At 45.2% G+C, this 23600-nt stretch overlaps 2 protein-coding genes across 3 annotated transcripts; both read right to left on the bottom strand.

Annotated features, from left to right (window-relative positions):
• Nucleotides 1-1317: 1317 nt before the first annotated feature.
• Nucleotides 1318-18165, bottom strand: LOC126991376 (protocadherin Fat 1-like). The gene is made up of 9 exons (XM_050850129.1): nucleotides 18034-18165; nucleotides 17686-17932; nucleotides 17413-17562; nucleotides 17209-17310; nucleotides 16854-17089; nucleotides 15430-15610; nucleotides 14262-14459; nucleotides 10274-10439; nucleotides 1318-2008 (listed from the first exon to the last, which is right to left on the bottom strand). Exons 1-9 carry the CDS (start codon nucleotides 18163-18165, stop codon nucleotides 1777-1779), a joined length of 1644 nt encoding a protein of 547 aa, XP_050706086.1. The 3' UTR covers nucleotides 1318-1776.
• LOC126991380 (protocadherin gamma-C4-like) lies at nucleotides 17620-22749 on the bottom strand. 2 transcript variants are annotated; one of them, XR_007745455.1, is made up of 5 exons: nucleotides 22623-22749; nucleotides 20931-21092; nucleotides 18475-18730; nucleotides 18034-18168; nucleotides 17620-17932 (listed from the first exon to the last, which is right to left on the bottom strand). XR_007745455.1 is itself a non-coding variant. In XM_050850132.1 (3 exons), the coding sequence occupies exons 1-3, from the start codon at nucleotides 22714-22716 to the stop codon at nucleotides 18603-18605; spliced, it is 384 nt and encodes a 127-aa protein (XP_050706089.1). In that variant the 5' UTR covers nucleotides 22717-22749; the 3' UTR covers nucleotides 18177-18602. The 2 variants fall into 2 exon arrangements, 1 of the variants encoding a protein (XP_050706089.1); XM_050850132.1 differs by lacking the exons at nucleotides 17620-17932; nucleotides 18034-18168 and having other exon boundaries at nucleotides 18177-18730.
• Between the last annotated feature and the right edge of the window lie 851 nt (nucleotides 22750-23600).

The raw sequence follows: 23600 nt of genomic DNA, 5'->3' as shown, positions 1-23600 counted from the left end.
TATGTTTCTATTCTTACGTATCTAAGTATTTAATGTTTCTGTGGTTCTGTCCTTATTCATATTAACTGCTACGTTCACACCACTCATAAAAAATACACCCCAACGTCCTCCATTCAGTGCTTTAAAAAATCTATCAAACCTATTTTCTGGGCCACAAATACGACTCCACATTCACTTTCAAACTCGCGAAGATGGCAGAGACTGTTTGTGATGGGAGAAGAGAGAGTGCAAACCTTCAACCAGGGGGCTGCGTCCTTAAATATTTCTCCACTTTCACTTTCAGGCTCCCAAAGATGGCGTAAGAGACTGTTTGTAACGAGAGAAAGAGAGCATGTGAGAGTCTGGGCCCTAAATACTTCCCCACATTCACTTTTGAGACTGTTTATGACGAGAAAAGAGAGTGAAAGCCTTCCGGGCCCTAAATACTTGCCCACATTCACTTTTGAGACTGTTTATGACGAGAAAAGAGAGTGAGAGCCTTCCGGGCCCTAAATACTTGCCCACATCCACTTTTGAGACTGTTTATGACGAGAAAAGAGAGTGAAAGCCTTCCGGGCCCTAAATACTTGCCCACATTCACTTTTGAGACTGTTTATGACGAGAAAAGAGTGAAAGCCTTCCGGGCCCTAAATACTTCCCCACATCCACTTTTGAGACTGTTTATGACGAGAAAAGAGTGAAAGCCTTCCGGGCCCTAAATACTTGGCCACATCCACTTTTGAGACTGTTTATGACGAGAAAAGAGAGTGAAAGCCTTCCGGGCCCTAAATACTTGCCCACATTCACTTTTGAGACTGTTTATGACGAGAAAAGAGTGAAAGCCTTCCTGGCCCTAAATACTTGCCCACATTCACTTTTGAGACTGTTTATGACGAGAAGAGAGTGAAAGCCTTCCGGGCCCTAAATACTTCCACACATTAACTTTTGAGACTGTTTATGACGAGAAAAGAGAGTGAAAGCCTTCCGGGCCCTAAATACTTCCCCACATTCACTTTTGAGACTGTTTATGACGAGAAAAGAGTGAAAGCCTTCCGGGCCCTAAATACTTCCCCACATTCACTTTTGAGACTGTTTATGACGAGAAAAGAGTGAAAGCCTTCCGGGCCCTAAATACTTGCCCACATTCACTTTTGAGACTGTTTATGATGAGAAAAGAGTGAAAGCCTTCCGGGCCCTAAATACTTGCCCACATTCACTTTGAGACTGTTTATGACGAGAAAAGAGTGAAAGCCTTCCGGGCCCTAAATACTTGCCCACATTCACTTTGAGACTGTTTATGACGAGAAAAGAGAGTGAAAGCCTTCCGGGCCCTAAATACTTCCCCCACTGTACAACGTCGCCAGATTGTCGTACTCAGCTTCCTATGTTTGCCGTTTTCCGACCCCAAAACTGCCTCCTCGACCCCAACAACTGCCTTCATATATAGTTATCGTTAAAATGGTTGATTATATTGGTGTTTTTTGGCAAAAGCTATGGCTCAGAAACCGGTAAATACGAGGCTCTGAGTACGATAATCTGGCAACGGTGCCCCCACATTCACTTTCAAACTCCTGAAGTCGGAGGTGAGACTCTATTATGATAAGAGAAGAGCGTGTAAGCCTTCAAGCAGGGGGCCACTTACCTAAATACTTCCCTACGTTTACTTTCAAACTCCCAAAATGGCGTGAGAAACTGTTTGAGATGAGAGAAGAGAGAGTATAAGAATGCGGGCTCTAAATACTTCCCCACATTCACTTTGAGACTGTTTATGATGAGAGATAAAGAGCGTGTAAGCCTTCAAGCAGGGGGCCACTTACCCTGAAGAGCGCCTCCCGTTTCTTGGTCTTGCTGCGGGCGGGGACGGTGACGCGGTAGAGCGGCTCCAGGAACTCGGGCGGGTTGTCGTTGACGTCGCTCACGGTGATGAAGACCGAGATGACGGAGGACAGCTGGCCGTCGCTCACCCGCACCCACAGCTCGTACTCCGCCTGTTCCTCCCTGTCCAGCGGTACCAGGGTTGTGAGGGCGCCTGGGGGAGAGGGTGTGAGTGTCAGTGGCGGGGAAGGCAAGGGGGCCAAGTTATCGTGCGTGTGTGTGTGTGTGTGTGTGTGTGTGTGTGTGTGTGTGTGTGTGTAATGATACCACTACTACTACTACTACTACTACTACAACTACTATTACTACTATTACTACCACTACTACTACTACTACAACTATTACTACTATTACTGTTATTACTACTACTACTACTACTACTACTACTACTACTACTACTACTACTACTACTACTACTACTACTACTACTACTACTACTACTACTACCACTACAAAGGGTAATAATAAGAATAAATGGTGTGTGGAATAATAATAATAATAATAATAATAATAATAATAATAATAATAATAATAATAATAATAATAATGTCATTATTCAGGGCGTCGCGTGATGCAGTACTATAATTCGTGTCTCTTTTTAAATAGGGTTGAAGGGTTTGGTTGTTCATAAAGAGATGCCGCGGTAGTATTTAGATCTTTTTGTCGTTATTCAGGGCGTCGCGTGATGCAGTACTATAATTCGTGTCTCTTTTTAAATAGGGTTGAAGGGTTTGGTTTCCCAGCACACACCACGTAGCACATATTAGCCTTGTTCATAAAGAGATGCCGCGGTAGTATTTAGATCTTTTTGTCGTTATTCAGAGCGGCGCGTGATGCAATACTATAATTCGTGTCTCTTTTCATAATACGCGTGTAGGCTTTTGTTTCCCGCCTGGCGCCAACAAGATAGACTTACCGTGTATGTATTTAGATCTGTTTGTCATTATTCAGAGCGGCGCGTGATGCAATACTAAATTCTTGGCTCTCATAATATGCATGTAGGTTTTTGTGAAGTAGGGTTTTCTTTCCCGCCAACAAGATAGACTTACCGTGTATGTATTTAGAGTTTTTTGTCACTATTCAGAGCGGTGCGTGATGCAATAATATAATTCGTGGCTCTTTGTTTTAATACGCTTGTAGGTTTTTGTGTCCCACCCCCGCCGAGCAGCACACGTTGGCCTTGTTTACAAAGAGAATGCCGCGGTAATTATGGATCCCTTTGAAGCTTTTTTTCCTCGCTGCGAATGTTAGTACGAGTGAGGTAAAAACTACTCACTTACTGACATTATCACGGCAGGTTTGTGAGAGTCCACGCTCTACTACACAAGAAATTACATTATTATTACTATATGAAAGGCAGTAACTGTGATGGCTTTACTCTCTGAGAGATAATTAATTGACGATTATAACACAATTCGAGTCATTTTTCATTACTTCACTCATAAGAACTAATAATGAGAAGTGCAGCGGTCAACACCTATAGATGACACACACACACACACACACACACACACACACACACACACACACACACACACTCAGCAGCAATACACGAGTGTCTGGAATGACTTGAACTCTTTGACAGGAGAGTATCAAGACACCTCTTCAACCCCTTCTGAGAAACCTTTTGGAACTCTCAATCACATTCTTGGGAGCAGTAGGTTTGCAGGCTTTTTTTTTTTCCTTGTTTTATATTTGTTTGCCCTGAACTTTTTCTTCCTCAGATGTACACAGAAATAAACATTCTGCTACTTCTTTGCCTGTCTGCGGGTGTATCTTTGAAGCGAGGTGGTTGGTTCCCTTCGGTGAGGCTTTCCGGTCTTCATTTTCCCTTGTTTTTTATTTGTTTGCCCTTAACTTTTCTTTCCTCCGGTGTGGTTCCACAGAAATTGACAGGTTGGCCCTTCCTTACCTGTCTGGGGAAGTATCTTGAAGCGAGGCAATTGGTTTCCTTCGGTGAGGTTTTACGGTCTTCATTTTCCCTTGTTTTATATTTGTTTGCCCTTAACTTTTCCTTCCTGAGTTGTGGTACATAGAAATAAAGAGGTTGCTCCTTCCTTGCCTGTCTGCGCGTGTATCTTGGAGCGAGGTAATTGGTTCCCTTCGGTGATGTTTTGCGGGCTTTTTATTTCCTTGTTTTATATTTGTTTGCCCTTAAATTTTCTTTCCTGAGATGAACACTCTCCACAGAAAGTTCTCGAACGCTTTAAGCACCATGCATTCTGAGATACACGGACGAAGAATTTAGAAACACCTCTCCCTGTGTTAACGAGTGGTAGCCCTGTGTACACATGCTCTGTGGGAAGGAGGGAGATGCCAATGGCTCAGTATTACATGCGCACTGATAAGTCTTGTCGCTTGATCTCGATAATGTATTGTTAATATGCTGTGGTGTATGGTGAAAAAAAGGTTACCGTCCGGTGGCCGAATGGACTGCGTCTAGACGGCAAGCGGACTGCCACCGGTGGCCAACAGATGGCGGTTAACTGGTGAATGGCGACCTGATGGCGAGAGGACGCCGTCTGGTTGCCGTCGGGTAGTAGGTGGTCGCCGATGTTCGCCGTCCACTTTGTATCTGTCATTGGCCGTGGTCGGCGTCCGGTCTCCCACAAGACAGCGAGTTGTGCGGCGACCGGTGGTAGGCTGGACGGCAAATGGACGCCGTCCAATCGCCACACGGTGGCTATCTATAAGTGGCGGTCTAATGGCCGCATGGTTGGCGCCTCCTCCCCGACCTATTGGCTGCTGCCTGCGTCTGGGCTGAGGGCGGACCGCCACCGCTCTCAACGACTGGAGGAGACTAAACGAAGTCAGGTCATTGTGGGCGGAGCGACCGTAATAAAAGGACGGCGCTCCAGTCGAAGTTCAGCATTCGCTCCAGCATCCGACTACCAGTGACCAGCCTCTCTCAACACCTCTTGCCTCCATCTGCCCACCGCAACGGCTTCTGCCACTCGTATACCTACTGTCAACAATGAAAAGGGTACATCAACTGCAGCCTCAGGAGGAAGTGGAAGATTGTTCACTCCTAGATGGTGCCCAGGAAATGGATGCGGACGAGGCAGAGGACTTAGAAGTTCATATTGTCTCCCAACACGAAGAAATCAACCCTGACGACGACGAGTCTCACGTCGGCGTGAGAGCGGAAAGTCGCCAACTTGGATGGATTATATCGACGGAGGAACCACCTGAGGAGGACAGCGACAGTGACTGCAGTGCCGGTGTTGAACGCCCCCCCAAGCCCGGCTTCCACCAGCTCCTGAATGCGTCAGCTCCAGTCAGTGAGTATTGCAAGGCGTCTGGACGAAGCCCTTCTCAAGGTGGCCACCAGAATGTCCGCCAGCCCGGACATGGCACAAACGTTGGACTCGGCCCTGAACTTGAGTGCCAACTCCAGGGCAGCCTTTTGCCATTGGTTGGGCATCGAGGCTAAAGGGCTGAGTGAAACATCGTGGAGACTTTCCATGAAGGAGGCCATGACGCTTCTCCTGCAATGCTTCGAAGGGAACGCCCTACAGCAACCTGTCCAGCCTTAACCACAGCAGCAGTAGCAGCCACATCCGCCAGTACGACCACAACACCCCCCTATGACGACGTATTACCCAGGAACACCACAACCACGGTGGCCTACAACTTCCTGGCAGGGAGTTACATCGACCCCTTATGGGGGGTTGAATCTGTCTGGTTTGACAGAAATCATGGATCATCAATCGCTACGGCAGCCCGACCACAGGAACCAATACAGGAACAGCAGCGAGCTCAACACACCCGAACACTCAAGCCGTCGTTCTATGTAAATGTGTCATGTTCCATTTATTGTTTTGTATACATGTTCTTTTTCATTGTATTAAACCTTTAAATATCTACATTGCTTCAATAGCCTTTATCCTCGCTTACCTCATAAAATTGTACAATTATACTGTGTCCAAGTTGGTTTGAAGGCAAATGCAACACACACACACACACACACACACACACACACACACACACACACACACACACACACCTTGCTTGCCTTCATTGTTGTAGTATACAAACTCGGTGATTTATTTAGTTTGTTTTTGCCTCAATGTCATTAACGAGAGAGAGAGAGAGAGAGAGAGAGAGAGAGAGAGAGAGAGAGAGAGAGAGAGAGAGAATGGGGAGGTCTACTTCCTCCATTCCCTATCTTTCTTCACTCCCTGCCTCCCTCCATTCCCTGCCTCCCTCCACTCCCTGCTTGTCTCACTGGAACCTGACCTGTCATGTGCCAGGTGTTTGTCACGTCGGATCACAATCCATCTGGGTTTCTGCAGTATGAAATTATTATAGTAGACAAGCTGTTCCTGAGACCTGTTTACAGCTGAGGTATTCATATGCCCCATATTATCATTATGGGGAGAGAATAATAATATTATTATTATTACTACTACTACTACTACTTTAATGACGAGATTTTCTATTCTCTTTTTTCTATTACTCTCTCGGTCCCACGCGTCCTTCTGCGTGTATCGAAACACACGAGAAATTAATCAAGATCAGGGTATTCCCCGGCTGCCTGGGATTGAACCCGCGACCAGCGTGACGGGAGAGCCACTCCTTACCGAGTCGGCCAAAGAGGTACCCCACTGGCTAAGTGGGTTATGGGCTGCTCGTTCATCAGGCCGTCGCCGCACTACACTACTACGACTACTACTACTAACAATAATTTATTTCCACTGAACGTGGTTATTGTTACAATTACTCGGACATATTGTAAGGTACGTAATTAGAATCATATATATAGTTCTACAGAATATTAGGTGCTACTTCAGCGTGCGGTCTACCCCAGTATTACAGTCTACCCCAGCATTTGTAGCTACATAATGACATGACCTGATTCCCGAGACCTCATCTGATGCTGTATTGTTACCTGAGTACTCCTGACCTGTCCAGATTCAACTGACCTGTCTCCGGCGGAAGCAGCTTATGTTGTCATGTCACCTGAAGGCTCCTGGCCGGTCTATATATTATAATGACAATCAACGAACACCCACATCACTATCCTCCTTATTTTGGGGTCCATAACACACACACACACACACACACACACACACACACACACACACACACACACACACACACACACTCCGGTAGCTCAATCGGTTAGAGCGCCGCGCTGCAAGGCTTCACGGCCAAACAGGCGGCGGTTAGAGCCCCGCTTAAGCCGGATTCTTTCCGTTGACTAGGAGTGGTTACTGCCCCCCCCCCCCCGACACACACACACACATACACACACACACACACACACATATATATATATATATATATATATATATATATATATATATATATATATAAATATATAGATATATATATACAGATATAGACACACACACACACACACACACACACACACACACACACACACACACACACACATTTCAACTACACTTTGCAAATACACAGTGAGGTTAATTATGTATTAGGTAATATTATTATAAACTTTAATTTAAAATGGAGCACGTTTTTCGTTTCTTTGATGTCAGGAGGTGACTGATTATATATTTCATGAGCTGCTTCACTTGTAGCTCTAGCTCCCGACAGTATTAGTTTGGGGACATATATGTTTTGTTGTTGTCTTGTCCACGGTAATTTATATATTTATATTTAGATGTTTAAGTTCATTTAGTATTGCTGTGACGTGATAATACTTCCGAGCACTGCCATCTGGAGAGAGAGGTGGAGGAGGCAGGAGTCGAGAGGTCCACTCCCTGCATTCCTTACCTTTCTCCACTCCCTGCTTCAATCCACTCCCTCCCTCTCTCCCATGGAGATATAAAGGGTGGAGTCGAACCGGTCGTAAAAAAGGTTGCCGTCCGGTGGCCGAATGGACTGCGTCTGGACGGCAAGCGGACCGCCACCGGTGGCCGACAGGTGACCATTAACTGTTGAACGGCGACCGGATGGCAGCGGACGCCGTCTGGTTGCCGTCAGATAGTAGGAGGTCGCTGATGGTCGCCGTCCACTTTTCATCTGTCACTGGCCGTGGTCGACGTCTGGCCTTCCACCACACGGCGAGATGTGCGGCGACCGGTGGTAGGTCAAACCACCCTTGCCCGGAAATGAGGTACATTCCTGAGCAGTGACGTCCCACGCCCCTCAGCCCCCCCAAGCTCCGTCCCGACTCAACCTGCTCCACGGGTCAAGCACACGGCCAAATGTGTATGGGTCACCTCTGCCTAACCAAAATAAATTACTGCAGGATTTGATGTGCATAGCAGTAACAGTGAGAGTCTGTAGAGCTAATGGCTTTTATCCATTTAAAAAAGAATTGTTAATTTCATCTCCTGCTCTGCCCAGGGTGATGGAAATGCTTTAGAACGAATATAATGCAACATATATACTAACAACAGGTTAAACCAAGATTGCTTGGAGCATTTTTTGCATGTCTGCGGCATATAGGGGGTGGGGGGGGCGCCTCACAAATATCCGTCCTTTGCTGCAGTGAAGCACAGAATACTTTAATTTCTTTCATTAGAAATAAGAATGAGAAATGTGTAATATAACTGGGTGATAATATAATATACTGTAACACGTCAGCAGCAGGTCGTTAAGGGAGGTCGCCGTCCTCATTGCGACAGGACGCGTACTGGTCCTTGCCTGTCGGTCACCGGTCTGCGTATGGGGGGCGTCTTGGCCTGACTAAAGGTGCGAGGTCAAGGTGTGAATCTTACCATGGTCGCCGTCCGGCCACCCACTGGACGGCCACTAGACGGACACTAAACGACCGCCGGTAGCCGTTCGGTCGCACGACTACTTTGCCACCTATGTGGTCGGGGAGCGGTGGGTGTGATTCGCAGCCTTTTGGGGTCGCAGGTGGTCGTTAGCAGGTCGTAGGGTCAGTGTGACTATAGCTTAACCGTATTTTTATAATTGGTTATATGTTGCGGTGATAATTCCTCGCCACCAGTGCGTTTTATCGTCTGTAGGATGACGGCATTCTGGTATTAACTAATTTAGCACCGGGTCACTGACATTAGGTCGTCATTGCGTTACAGAAATTATTGACAATTTTTTTGAGGCTGTCGTGAGGATAAAAAAAACAGTTGTAACCCATTCCGCTTCAGGACGTTATCAGTCAGTTTAAATGCTGTGGCTGACGTCATTCCTATTCAAATGAGGGAATGATAATTCCAGGTGGTAGTTTGAGTATAACTGCCAGTAAAAGTATGTAAAATTAAAATATCTGCCAAAATCAATACGTAAACCACATACTGCGACACCTTGGTTAAGTGTAAGATATATAAGGATGGGAGGTATTGGTTTAATAATGAGTGTATGCACCGCCTGCGCCGATTATCTGTTAAGTCTGCTTCGAAGCTTCGAGGCGTGTCACTAGTGGAGCCTGTTTCCAAATACCTGTTGCCCCATAGTGATACAGTAGAGATGGACACACCAATCCGCCGTGCTGTTTGGAGATTACTGAAGCATTTGAAACATTTGAAACATTTATTAATAGCCTATTAGGTACAGTTACATATGTTGTTGTATGTATTGTTAGAGGCCAGCCTTTATATAAGCATAAGCTTTTCAGGCCTTCAGTGTGAAGAAGAATAATGATTGCGCCGGTCTTGTGGGGTCTCCACTGAAACTAACTAGCGCATGACTTACTGCGGCCATCAACACAGGATCGAGGCGTATCATATACAATAATGGATTCAGATGCGTCATCACAACCAGGGTGCCAACTATTCCGAGGCGACTAGTTGCAATCGATTCTTTTCACATCCATCGTGCCAAGGTGTTCGAAAACTTTTTGTTAAGAGTGTACACAGAAATAGACAGGTTGCTCTTTCCTTGCCTGTCTGCGGGTGTATCTTGAAGCGCGCTAATGGGTTCACTTTGGTAATGTTTTGCAGACTTTTCTTCCCCTGTTTATATTTTGTTTGCCCTTAAATTGCTTCCTCGGATGTAAACAAGAATAAACAGGCTGGCCCTTACTAACCTGTTTGCGGGGGTATCTTGAAGCGGAGTAATTGGCTCCCTTTGGTGAGGTTTTGCGGTCTTTGCTTTCCCCTGTTTCTGTTTCCACTGCAAGTTTTTTTTTCTTCCGCACCGAACTGACACTGATAAGCTATTCATTGGAAGTGCAATGTTCTTACTTCAATCATTTCTTTACACCTATATTTCCTTACCTCATTCGACGTGAAAATGCATTTGTAATAGTTGAAAACGCTTTGTTTCTCTCGGATATTAATAAAATTAAAACAGCCTGCTCCCTTCCTTACCTGTCCGCTGGCGTATCTTGAAGCGTGCTGGTTGGTTCCCTTTGGTGATGTTTGGGGGGTCTGTTTCTGTTTGCACTTGACTTTTGCGTCCACGGATGTAAACAAAGATAAACAAGTTCCCCCTTCCTTACCTGTCTGCGGGTGTATCTTGAAGCGCGCCAGTTGGTTACCTTTGGTGATGGCGAAGGAGATGTTGGAGGGCGCCAGGTCGCCGTCCGAGGCCCGCAGCGCTATGACGGAGGTGTCCGGCGGCAGGTTCTCGGCCACGTAGGAGTGGTAGGCGGGCTCCTCCGTCTGGGGCATGTGGTCGTTCACGTCCTCGACCTCCACGAAGACCTGACGGAGGATTGGTTAAAAGGTAGGATGGTGGGAGGGTACTGTGTGTGTGTGTGTGTGTGTGTGTGTGTGTGTGTGTGCGTGACGTGTGCGTGTGTGTGTGTGTGTGTGTGTGTGTGTGTGTGTTTACAGCAAGAGAGGCAGTTAAAGAGTAAAAAACAAAAACAAAAAAATACAACAACAACAAAATAAAGTCCGCTCTGTGTGTGTGTGTGTGTGTGTGTGTGTGTGTGTGTGTGTGTGTGTGTGTGTGTGTTACAGCAAGAGAGGCAGTTCAGAGTAAAAAACAAAAAAACACAACAACAACAAAATAAAGTCCGCTCTGTGTGTGTGTGTGTGTGTGTGTGTGTGTGTGTGTGTGTGTGTGTTCCAACCTTCACTCATGTCACCTTCTCCTCCAGGTCAAACATCTCTCTCATTTTTAACATTTCATGAACTGAACTTCTAATGAGAGACCCAATTTCTCAGTCCATATCTTTGCCATTCTAACCTGAGCTGAAAAAAAAATCTATGCCCACTGTGCTTACGTGAAAATATAAACTGCACGGCACATTCAAGATAGCGCCTGACTAACTCTATAAAGGATAACCCCAGGGCAGTCTTCTTAAAGCCTCCCGTCCCTAGGGGCTAAGAATCAAGATGGGGCATGACTAATTCTACATAGGATAACCCAAGGGGAGTCTTCTTAAAGTTTCCTGTCCCTTAGAGGCTGAGAATCAAGATGGAGCCTGACTTATGCTACACAGGATAATCCCAGGCTAGTCTACTTAAGGCTCCATGTCCCCTAGAGGCAGAGAATGTTGTGGGCAGAGGGGCGAAGAAAGCCACAAATGCAGCTGACTCCACTCCTCCACCCTCCCTCCGATTCAACTCTGGGAGCCGGTTGAATGGGTCACTTTTATCAGGTCCAGGATCAAAGGGTTTAGGGGCGCGCCTATCATTTCCACCATTCTGCCGCGGTGCATCACACAACGCCCAAACTGACCCGCCGCTCTCCACAAGGCAGGGTCGGGTTATATTTTCACATAAGCACAGTGGGCATAGATTTTTCCTACACATCAGGTTGCACATAGGTTAGGTGTGAGTAGTGAGTCGCCGCGCAGGTCGAGGTGCTGCGCCTTGCTCGCGAAAACGCTGAATCGACATGGCTGGCCGAGCCAAGAACTCGGTGGAGTTCTGTTACGTTTGTGCGGATCCCACAGGTGATAAGTGGATAGGGTGCTGTCTGTGCCCTAAGTGGTGTCATGTGAAGTGTGCTCATCTGTCTGGAATTAAATCGGAAAATATATCTAAAGTAAATTGGATTTGCAACCCATGTCTTCATAAAGCATCTCTGGCTACCAAAATTGTGGAAAAAATGGAAAAATTCTAGCTGGAATTATCTAAGGAAATATCAGAAGTGAAACAAGGAGTTGAGTCACGAGCGGTCAGCGTGAAGGAGGAGCTGGGGAGGTGGCGCAGGATGTGGCGGACGTATTGCAGCGGGCTGAACATGTGGAGTCAGCAGATGCAACTTGGGCTGAGGTCACCAAACGTAAGAGGAAAGTTAAGAAGAATTTACTTGTTGTCAAGGCCTCGGAACAAGATAAAAAGGCTACAGAGTTGAAAAGTGAAGTTTCTGAAGCATTACATGGCATTCAGATTACTGATTCAAGATTTACTATTGGAGGTAATATTATAATGAACTTTGATGATGAGGATACGAGGAATGAGGCAGCCCAAAAATTGCAATCTGTGGAGAAAGTCAGGACTAAAAGTGTGGGAAAACTGAGGCCAAAGATCGTAATGTGCACAAGGAGGAGACTGGGGATAAGATAATTGAGACACTGCTTAAAAAAAATGAGTTCCTACACTCGATTCCACAAGTTGAGGAGAAAATTGAGAAAATTTTTAGTAAGCCTGCTGCCGGTGGCACAGCACATTATATCCTGAAATGTGACCCAATGGTTAGAGAGCTAATCTACAAGCACCATGATAGATCGTGTGCCAAGCGAGGACATTCTCAGGCGTTTTAGAGAATTGTTAGGCAGGATACGTGACGCTGGTGGGTCGCCAGTAGTGTGTGGCAGTTCAGTGAGTTGCGCTATATGTTAAAGACTCACTTAAATGTTTAGTTAACAATTCAGTCAATGGTAAAAGATCTGACTGGGGATGTGTTACGAGTGGGGTCCCACAAGGCTCGGTATTAGGTCCACTTTTGTTTATTATTGATATCAGTGACTTAGATACAGGAATTAGTAGTGATGTCAGTAAGTTTGCAGATGACACCAAGATCGGTAGAGTAATTGAGTCGGATCAGGACGCTAGTATTCTCCAGGGTGAACTCAACAGATTGTATGACTGGGCGGATAAATGGCAGATGGAGTTCAATGTAGGGAAGTGCAGTATTCTGAGTGTAGGTAGGAGCAACCCCTCACATAACTAATTATCATTCACATCTGTGGGGGACGGAGCTCACAGCCTTGCTTTGAAGCATTCTCGTACAAGAAGAGATCATAATGCAGATATACGGGACAGAGGCTCAAAAATATATGGAGGATGGACTCATTATCTAAAATACAAATAAACTTGGCCTTCCAAATGATATCAGTGAGACTAAGTTTGAAGAATTGATTATTCCTTGAAATTTTTAAACATCAAAGCAACTATTTTTTTTCATGCAAGTAAACTCTGATTGCTGTTGATTACTGTTGGCAGGACACTTTATATTGTGAGGACTCAATGGTCAATCTAACGAGGGCATGTTGGAATGGTTCCTTTAAACATATCTTCTCAATCGTGACTTATGGATAGAGACTACCATTAGGAAAATCTGTCTGTCTGGTCAGGGCAGTTAAGGTAGTGCTCTGCTACTGGTAACATGTAACACAGTACAACCAGCCGCAGGGTCGGGTAGTCAGCGGCTAAACCGGCAACCCCGCTGGTTTTGTTTTGGACCAGTGAGGAGGGTGTGCTGGACCCCCAGGTGGATTAAAATCAAGACCATTCTAAGGGCAGATGAACTCATGTTTATTAGAGTCAATGGCCATCCAGTTCCAGCTACAGGTGAAATAGCGGGTGGTAAACTTCATAGCCCCTGCTCCTGCTGCCTTGTAGGGTTTGCCTGTTTCGTTCAGGCAAAGGCTTGGGCCACCATTTAAAATAAGTGGTTGGGTGTGCAAGGGCATGCACCCAGAAAATCTTGCGCCAAAAACTGAAAATGGCTTGATTTATGAGCCATAAACCGCCCAACCACTCATGAAGAGTGAAAACGGACTTTAAACGAAATGATGATGATGATTAGGAAAACCTGTTTGAGTAAATTGGGTAATATAAAACATGGATTTCAGCATAAATCTGATCCTCTGTTGGAATCCACTCTTGTCTTAAACTAGCAAGGCTTAGGACATGAGAACCAATGTAGACGCATGCTCCATTAGCTCGGTAGCAGCGACGGGCCAAGCTTATGGTTTACCGCGTACCAGCGACAGGGCAAATTTTTGTCTTGATATAAACCCCAAAAATAGAGGATGCATAAACTGATCACAAATGGGTTGATATATATAATATAATGATTTGCATGAGTGATGATTTTTCTCTTTATTTTGCTTAGAGCGGCCTATAAGAAACATGATCCCTGCAGCTACAGGGTTAGAGACAAAAAAAATATCCTAAACTTCTTAGTATTTTTTGATAGATTTGTTCTGTTTTGGGTACTAGTTTGTGCATGACAGATTTTTGTAATAAGTGTGTCTCTAATGGCCCATGCACCTCCACTGGTACCTACTTATGCCCCACAAGACACTTTGGGAGGGCAGTGCAGGGCAGCGGCACGTCACAAACCTGAGACTGTGACGATGAGCTGCGTGGTGGATGACAGCGGTGGGCTTCCCTGGTCCACGGCGCACACTGTCAGGCTGTAGGAGTCCCTTGTCTCACGGTCCAGGGGCCGGGCCAGGCTGACCACACCCTCCATCTCGTCAATGGTGAAGTGGCCCTCCGCTGAGTCCACAAAGTTGTACAGCAGCTGTCGATTGATGCCTGGGGGTACAGAGGAAACGTTCTTCTTATTATTATTACCTCCGCCAACGAAGTTGGGAGGAGGTTAAACTTTCAGTCCGGTCGGTATGTTTGTTTGTTTGTTTGTTTGTGAGCAGTCTCCTGTACACAATTTTGTGGATATCTCAACCAATTTTTCAGGGAAGTTTCGTGTCCATCCAGAATAGAAACCATTAAATTTTTTGTCAAAGGTCATGGTCAAGGTTACAGTCTCCTGTGCACAATTTTGTGGATATTTCAACCAATTTTTCAGGGAAGCTTCGTGTCCATCCAGAATAGAACCCATTAATTTTTTTATGTCAAAGGTCAAGGTCAAGGTCACACAAAATGTCAGATTTACATATTTTTGGCCATAACTTAACAGTTCTCCTCATCACAGACTTCAGACTTGGTTCATATTTTAGCGCATGGAAAGATGCACCTTGAACGGCCTTGATCTTGACCTTTGACCTTGACCTCAAAAAGTTTGCTCAAGGTCAGTTAAAAAAAAATAATAAAAAAAAAAATCAAATTTCGAAACAAATGCTTTCACATGATGGCCTTGACCTTGACCTTTGACCTCAAAAAGTTTGCCTAGGTCAGAGTTTAAAAAAAAAAAAGAATTTCATCAAATTTCGAAACAAATGCTTCCATATGATGCATAAGGTCACAGTTGATGCCCATACCAATTTTCAAGATGATCTTTGTGGAGGTGTGCACTCTCCGAGTGCTATGAGTCTAATTATTATGATCATTATTATTCTCATTATCATTATCACACATTACTGATCATGGGCCTCACAGAACAGCATAAAAGCCCTAATACCCGTGTCTTTTGTGAGGGGCATGAACAGCAAGGAAAAAGGGAGTGAGATTTTTGCCCTTGAGCTGCCTCCCTTGATGTAAAAAAAAAAAAAAAAAAAAAAAAAAAGAATCACCCAGACCTGATCCCCTGCCACAACAAAGCCTTTACCGAGGTCAGGGTCCGTGGCAGATGTCTTGAGGACGATGGTGTTGATGGGCGCGTCCTCCAGCAGGGTGGCGGCGTGGGTGGCCAGGGAGAAGGACGGGGGGTTGTCGTTGGTGTCCGTCACCAGGACCTCCACCACCACCTCACACTGCCAGGCCTTGTGCTCCCAGTCCTCCACCACAACCTGGACAGTCACACCCAGAGTTTTGGGCTCATCATAGGCACCATTACCCTAACCTGGCTACAACTAGTATTAATATTGTTATTACTATTATTACTGAGCCATGAAAGGCCAGTGTGTGTTTGTGTGTGTATTTACCTATTTGTAGTGTACAGGGCCTGAACTCAAGCTCGGATAGTCCTGTCTCCCAATCTATATTTGTCCAACGTTTCCTTCATTTTTTGGACACTGCCCGCTTCAACAATGTCTTTGTTTAGTCCCTTTCATATATATATTCACACTTCAGTATGGAAAACTGTACTTCTTTATGTCTTTCAAACAAGTCTCCTTTCTCAATTTCTTGCTATGTGTGTGTGTGTGTGTGTGTGTGTGTGTGTGTGTGTGTGTGTATTTACCTATTTGTAGTCTACCAGGCCCGAGCTAAGCTCTAACAGTCCCGTCTCCATATCTACATTTATCCAACCTTCCCTTCAATTGTTGGACACTGTTCGCCTCCACCACTTCTCCCCGCAAACTGTTCCAGGTGTTAACACTTCTATGTGGAAAACTATACTTGTTTTAAGTCACTCAAACAGGTTCCTTTATTAAGTTTCTCCCTATGTCCTCTCAGCCCCTGCATTCTCGCAGTTAAGAAGATTTTTTTTTTTTTTTTTTTTTTTTACATTGCAGCCTATTGCGCCGGTAGGCTTCTTCCGGTGGATCCTGATGGTCGGTCCAAGGCTTCTTTCCGGTAGGTCCTGATGGTCGGCCCAGCCCGTTCTGGCGCAGGCGAGTGTTTATAGTGGCGCCATCTTGCATTGGCTCATGCTGCCCTCCCAGAGCTCATCTTTGATCCTAGAATCTAGAGTCCGGGTTGATAGGTGGTCTTCTGGACAGCATGTGGGTAGTTTTAAGCCACTCGGCGGCGGCTGAAAAATCCCAGCTTGGTGGCACCGGGCGGGGATTGAACTCGCGTCCTCCTGAACACGAGGCCGTTACTTTGACGACTCAGCCACCGCCTCCCATCATCATCATCTCTATCCACCTCATCAAACTTATTTACCAACCTATAGCCTACAGCATGATCAGATCTCTCTCCCTTCTTTGTTCCAGTGTCGTCAAGTCCATCTCCTTCAATCTGTCTTCATACATCATATTTGAGAGTTCTGAGACCATTTAAGTTGCAATTCTCTGTATCCTTTCCAGCTTTCTGATAGCCCCCTTTTTTTTTGTGTGTGTGTGTGTGTGTGTGTGTGTGAATACCTACAGTGAGGTGGTAGTGGTCCCGTGCCTCTCTGTCCAGCTGGGTGGCTGTGGCCACGTGGCCATTCAGCTGGTCAATACTGAAGTGGTGGGCGCTGTCCCCGGTGAGAATGTAGCGGCTCCAGGCAGCAGTGCCTTCATCGGCATACCAGGACACAACAGAGGCCACCTGGGTGCCTGGGGTGGCATCCTCAGAGATCTCCCGACGGTAGATTGGCTCCTTGCACACCGGACCGTTGTCTGTCGTGAAGCACACCAGTGTGAGTCACAGAAGTGCTAGACACTCTGCTTACTTAATTCATGACCTATTACCATACATTATCCATTATCATTTCAGGCAAGACTATACTGTCACCAACCGTTGATGTCGATGACTGTCACAGTAACAGTCGTGTTGGCCGTAAACTTCACGTCGGTGACGGTGACGGTGAGGTGTACTTGGCGTGCCTCTCCCGGTCCAGCTCACCGGCCACGTACACCTGGAATATGGACCACAGCAACGTGACTCTCTCATTAAAGAACAGTTTCGTTGTTGGCAGGTCACCATTGTTGTTGTGTCTCACCATCCCTCCCACCCACCTCCCCTGAGGCGTGCACCAGGAATTGGCCGTCAGGGTCGCCGCCGGTGATGAAGAAGTCAAGTTCGGCCACAGACTCGTCGGCGTCCGTCACGCTGAGCTCCACCGCCGTGCCCGTGGCGGTGTCCTCAGGCACTGGCGTCAAACAAAACTAATTTGGCAATGTAGATATATAAAACCTTCACAGCCAATGACATATTACAGAGAAAATCAATTTCCTGTCAATCATTTATCTATAAAACCCTTGTAGTGCCTCACCAGCAGTGACGTAAGTGTCTTTGGTGAACACTGGAGGGTTGTCGTTGTAGTCCTTGACCAGTACAGTGACTCTTGTGCTGGTGGACAGAGGCTTGGGGCCCCCGTCAGTGGCAGTGACAGTGAAGGAGTACTGGGCCATGGTCTCGCGGTCCAGCGGGGCCGCCAGGGTCAGCGTCCCAGTGTGTGGATCAATGCGGAAAGTTGACTTCACTACAGCGCTTTCATCGGGGCCGAGGCTGTACTGGATCTGAGGAGGGAAGAGCAGAGAGCAGAGCAGACATTTAATAATTTATTCTGGGGAATGTTTTCATGGACTGAAAATAACATGGAGACACAGGCAACATTTACCTGGCCATGGTTTCCTTCATCGTCATCAGCGGCCGTGAGGATGGTGACGGTGGTGCCCACCTCGCTGTTCTCGGCCACCAGGGCTGTGTAGCCGAACTCAGAGAAGCGTGGAGGGCAGTCATTCACGTCCATCACCTGTTGGTCATTCCAGAACAAGACCCAACCAATTCAAAATCCATAAATTAAAATGTCTTTCTTTGACTGTCATTTCAGCCCAAAATCCAAACCGTAATCAACCATAAGGATAAGAGATCAAAACTTCATGCACTCTGCCATCATTCACATCCATCACCTGTTGGTCATGCCAGAGCAAGACCCAATCAGTTCAAGACCAATATATTAAAACGTCTTTCATTGACCCTCATTTCAGCCCATAATCCAAACCCTAATCAACAATACAGACAAGAGACCAAAACTTGCTGCTTCCTGCCATAAACTCACCACCACAGAGATGGTCATGTAGTCCACCGTGGGCGGCGTGGTCAGTGTACGGTTGGTGACGCTGATGTGATGTGTGCGTCGCCGCTCATGGTCCAGGGCCCTGTGCACCACCACCAGGCCAGTGGAGGTCACGGTGAAGGGCCCTGAACTCCCCCAGACTCCCTCTCCTCACTGGCTGCCTTCATGCCCTCGTCCACCATGATCAGGTACTGCACTGACTGTGGCCCCGCCATCCACAGGGACGTGATCACATTGCCTGCCAACACAAGGCAAGACTTTGAGCATACAGAAGGTGGCTAGCTGGGGCCAGAATGTTATGAGGTGCAGATTGTGATGTGTGTGCTAGTATGTGTTATCTGAGGAAATGAGTGTATGATTTCCCAGTACTGTAATGTGTCTGTGTGTGTATTTACCTATTTGTATTTACTTATTTGTAGTATACATGGCCAGAGCTCAATCTCAGTCAGTCCTGTCTCCCACTCTATATTTGTCCAGAATTTCCTTCATTTTACGGACACTGCTTGCTTCAACAGCGTCTTTGCTAAGTCCATTCCATGTATCCACACTCCTGTATGGAAAACTGAACTTCTTTAGGTCTTTCAAACAAGTCCTCTTTCTCAGTTTCTTACTGTGTCCTCTTAGTTGCCTCCTCCCTTCAGTCTCGATTAAATAATTTCTATCCAACACTTCCATTCCACTTTGACCCGGAAATTTAATGCCTACGGAGAGCCAAAGTTGCAGTGAAACTCGAAAAATATTTTTGGTAAATTTTTGTAGTTTTTTCATTCTGGAATGAATCTCATTGAATAAAAGTTGTAAAGAATCATCCGTAAAATTCAACTGTGAAATCAGATTATTATTTGGACAGACCGTTTAGCTGGAATTCCATGATTCCCAAAAAATTACAACTTCCGCTCCCACTCCTTTGAACTAGATACTGGTCCATCTTGAACATCACGTAAATCAGTGGAGGTGTCAAGACTACGCTCAGTACGCACACTACAAGTAAAAACTAAAAGAAGACCGCCAAAAAAGGACGGCTGAGGGAACAGAATTGCTCTACAGACGCCATGATGTGTAGGCAGGAACTGTAGACTACTTTTTGCACGGAATGGTGGTGGGGGACATCGCAGGAACAAAAAAGGTGCCAGTTAGTCACTCAGCATCGACAGAGACCTATAGTTACACGCGCCCTTCAAATTTTGGAAAGCTTCTAACTCTCCAGCGCTGGCGTCATGCTCGTTGCCCATGTCTGATAGAACTATATGATGCCAGTGGCATCATCATCATTAAGGGGTTAATCAACATCTACTTCTACTTGAAAGTAGGTATACAGTCCCTGAAAGTCAAGATCAAGACCAAGATGGCCCATCGAACGTAGCATCCCCGTGTGATTAGTTCCTTCAGTAGCACAATGAAAGTTACCGCCTGCACACTGTGCAGTGAGTGAATTTACCAACCAACCCTTTTGTTTACCATTTCAAAGTCACAGCTGCTCGGGGTAAGAGCACTGTAATTCTTCACCCAACAGTGGAACACTTTGAACACAGAGATGGACACAAAGCAACATACGGTATCATAGTCATAATTGTAAGTAAGGTGGCCAAATGTAATACTGCACACACATTAAGTTCAGGGAAATTTTTTTTTTTTTTTTTTAATATATCTTGCCAAATTATAGGTGTCTTATACGTCGGTGCGTCTTATATGGTGGGAAATACGGTACATATGTTTCTCCAAATATCTTATTTATGTGCTTCTCAGATGTCAGTGTATCTTGTATTATAATTCTTGTCTTTTTCTTCCTTCACTGTATCGATGATTGTCCCTCCCATCCTACACACTCCACTTGCTCTATTTTTACTCTTGCCCATTTTCATTGTGTGACAATTCTTTTCATTGAACTTCATTTCCCATTTTTTACTCCATTCATGTATCTCATTGGAATCTTCCTGTAGTTTATTACAATCATCATCTTCATCTCTTATTTTTCTAAGCAGTTTGGCGTCATCTGCAAACATACCCTTGTAACTCTTTACTTTTTCTGGCATATCATCTATAAATATTAAAAACATAATATTCGCTAACACTGACCCTTGTGGAACGTCACTTGTGACCGTTCTCCATTCTGATATCTCACCTTTCAACACGGTTCTCATTTCTTTGTTTGTCAGGTAATTTTTCATCCATAGTCATTTTTCTCCCAATCCTCCTCTATTTTCTAATTTCCACATCAGTCTCTTATCAAATGCCTGTGTGTGTGTGTGTGTGTGTGTGTGTGTGTGTGTGTGTGTGTGTGCCAAGTGATGTGCATATTGTTTCCTTCCTTGTATTTTCTTAAATAATATGCATTTTACCAGTGACTTTTTAATTTTATCTTATTTTTTTATGTGTGTGTGTGTGTGTGTGTGTGTGTGTGTGTGTGTGTCATATTACTGATAGCTGTGGGTGCTCACCGATGGGGGCGTCCTCCCTGATGAAGAACTGTGCATACTTCCTGGCGCAGTGCGGGGGGTTCTCATGAGGGGGCAGCAGGAAGATGGTGACGGGCACGTCGGAGTGGTGCTGGGGGGAGCCGCTGTCCTCGCCACGGATGAAAAACTGGTACACCTCATTTTCTGTAACATTTGGGAGTTCACTGATACTTATGGAACTAATGGAACAGTCTCTCTATATACGATAATCACTTGTGCATCCAAACTCACACTTTTTAGAGTAAAGAAAACAGCTCAACAAAAAAGTCAAGAAAAGATACAAAAATTTGGGAGTTCACTGCTACTCATGGAACTGATGGAACAGTCTCTCTATATACGATAATCACTTGTGCATCCAAACTCACACTTTTTAGAGTAAAGGAGACAGCAAAATAAAAAAAAAAATATGAAAGTTTACTGCTACTTGTGGAACTATTTTTTTTTTCATTAGAGAAAGCAGCTCAAGGTAAAAAAAAAATAAAATAAAAATAAAAATAAATAAATAAAAAAGCCCGCTACTCACTTGTGCATCCAAGTTCAATTTTTTTACAGTAAAGCAGACGGCTCAAGATATAAAACTGCTCGCTGTAGTAACTATCCTAACCCAGACACGCTCCGGACCCGCATCAGTAAAGAATATAAAGAAAGCATGTGTGATTTTGGAGAGGTAGATGTAGTACTTGTGCACGAAGATGACACAGCCTGGCAGAGCATTAGCAGACAGCAGGAAGTGTAAGGCGCCTCAGATCAGTATTATACACTTCTGACTCTCACATCAGGTATTTCCAAAGGCTGAGAAAGATTAACCCGGGAAGCAGCGGGGATCATGTTTCTTATTGGTCCCTCTAAGCGAGAAAATTGAGAAAAAATCATCTCTCACACAAACCATTTCATAATGTATATCAATGCATTTGTGATCAGTTTATGTATCATCTATTTTGGGGGGGTTTATATCATGGCACAAATTTGGCCCATCGCTGCTACACGGTAAAGCCAGAAATTTGGCCCGTCGCTGCTACCAGGTTAACCCCTTGACTGCAGATTTCCTGCCAGAAGACATCACCAAGCTACAGGAATGGAACAAAAAGTGGCTGCAACAATTCAATGAAGAAAAATGTAAAGTAATGCACCTTGGGAGGGAATATCCAGCATACCAATACCACATGGGAAACAAACACTCTACTACCCACAGGGAGTATATGCTACCAGGCTACCAGTGAAAGCCAAATCTGTGCCAATTGCAGCGGACGGGTTAATTGGATTCTAATGAGTAGCTTTGTAGGTCCAAGTTATAAAAGCTTCATCAATCTACCACTAGTATCCATGGAAACACCTAGGAATCCTACGAAAGCCTAGTCAAGTATGTGAGCTTGGGCACTGAAATGTATAAAAATATGGTCCTTAGGTTGTTGGAATAATTGTTTTGAGGCAGCAGGAAATACTAAATGTTACAAAGGAAACTGATAACACAGAAGAAATGGAGATAGAAAATGAACAAGTTAGAGAAATAATAAGACTCAGAAGACTGACATACAAACTGTTACAAAGAAAAATGATGACTGAGAAAGTAGAAATGGAAAATGAACATGTTAGGGAAATATTAAGACTCAGGTTCGACTCTGGCGACTCAACTCCGACTCTTCACCCATGACCGTGAGTAAGTGGATGAATTACCTCGGCTGTGGATGGTCTGTGCCACGGTGACCTCGCCGGTGGTGGGGTTGACTGAGAAGAGCTCCAGCGCCTCAGAACTGTTGGCTTCATACATGCGGTATCTCACTTCACTGTTTGCCCCTTCATCTGCGTCACTGGCCTCGACCTGTGATGGCAAGCATGGAGAAAGTATAACAAATGAGATCTATAGCTGGGTAAGGGTAATCTGGAACCACTGCCCGTATTCTCAAACTATTCTTCACTGTTAACTCCATCTGCATCACTGGCCTCTAACTGTGATGGTGAGCATGGAGGAGGTATAACAAACAAGATCTATAAGTAGGTAAGGGTAATCTGAAACCACTGCATGTATTCTCAAACTATTTTTCACTTCCGTCTCTTTCCCTTCCTCTCTCCTTCCTCTTTCCTATATTCTCCTCCTTGTAGCCTTGCTTTACTTGACATTTCCTTTACTTCTCCCTGTCTCCCTCTCTTCCCTTTTTTCTCTTTCCTTTCCCCTCCTTTTGGCTCACAACAAATATTTCCCAAGGCCACGGAGGTGATTGGCTGAGTTCACATGATTGTTTTTCAGTCATGGTGCGAAAGCCTTGTGAATTAAACTATAACTAGACTCATTGGCCTACCCATGGAAATACTAACACAACCTCTACAAAAGCCTTACCAAATACCTATGGGTGTGTAAGCCCAGAAATGCTTGAGAATATGGGCCTAATGCAGCCATACAGTTCCATCGATCAGTTTTCCTGACACTAAGGTTGGTATTCTCAGATGATTCCTTCCCTTACATCGATTTCCAAAGGCCAAAAAGGAGATCAGTCAGGTTCTCATGGGTGTTTCTTTAGATTCATGGTACAGAGGAAGGGTCAGACTACCACCAGGGTCATTAAACTACTCCTGGATATCCCCACAACCCATATGAAAGCCTTGTCAAATATGTGAGCTTGGGTGCCAAAATGTTTAATAATACAGCCTGAAATG

This window comes from Eriocheir sinensis, unplaced genomic scaffold (genome assembly GCF_024679095.1).
Source record: "Eriocheir sinensis breed Jianghai 21 unplaced genomic scaffold, ASM2467909v1 Scaffold266, whole genome shotgun sequence".
Taxonomy (NCBI): domain Eukaryota; kingdom Metazoa; phylum Arthropoda; class Malacostraca; order Decapoda; family Varunidae; genus Eriocheir; species Eriocheir sinensis.
The sequence above is the reverse complement of the archived record's forward strand: the minus strand, read 5'-3'. Positions and strand labels throughout refer to the sequence as shown.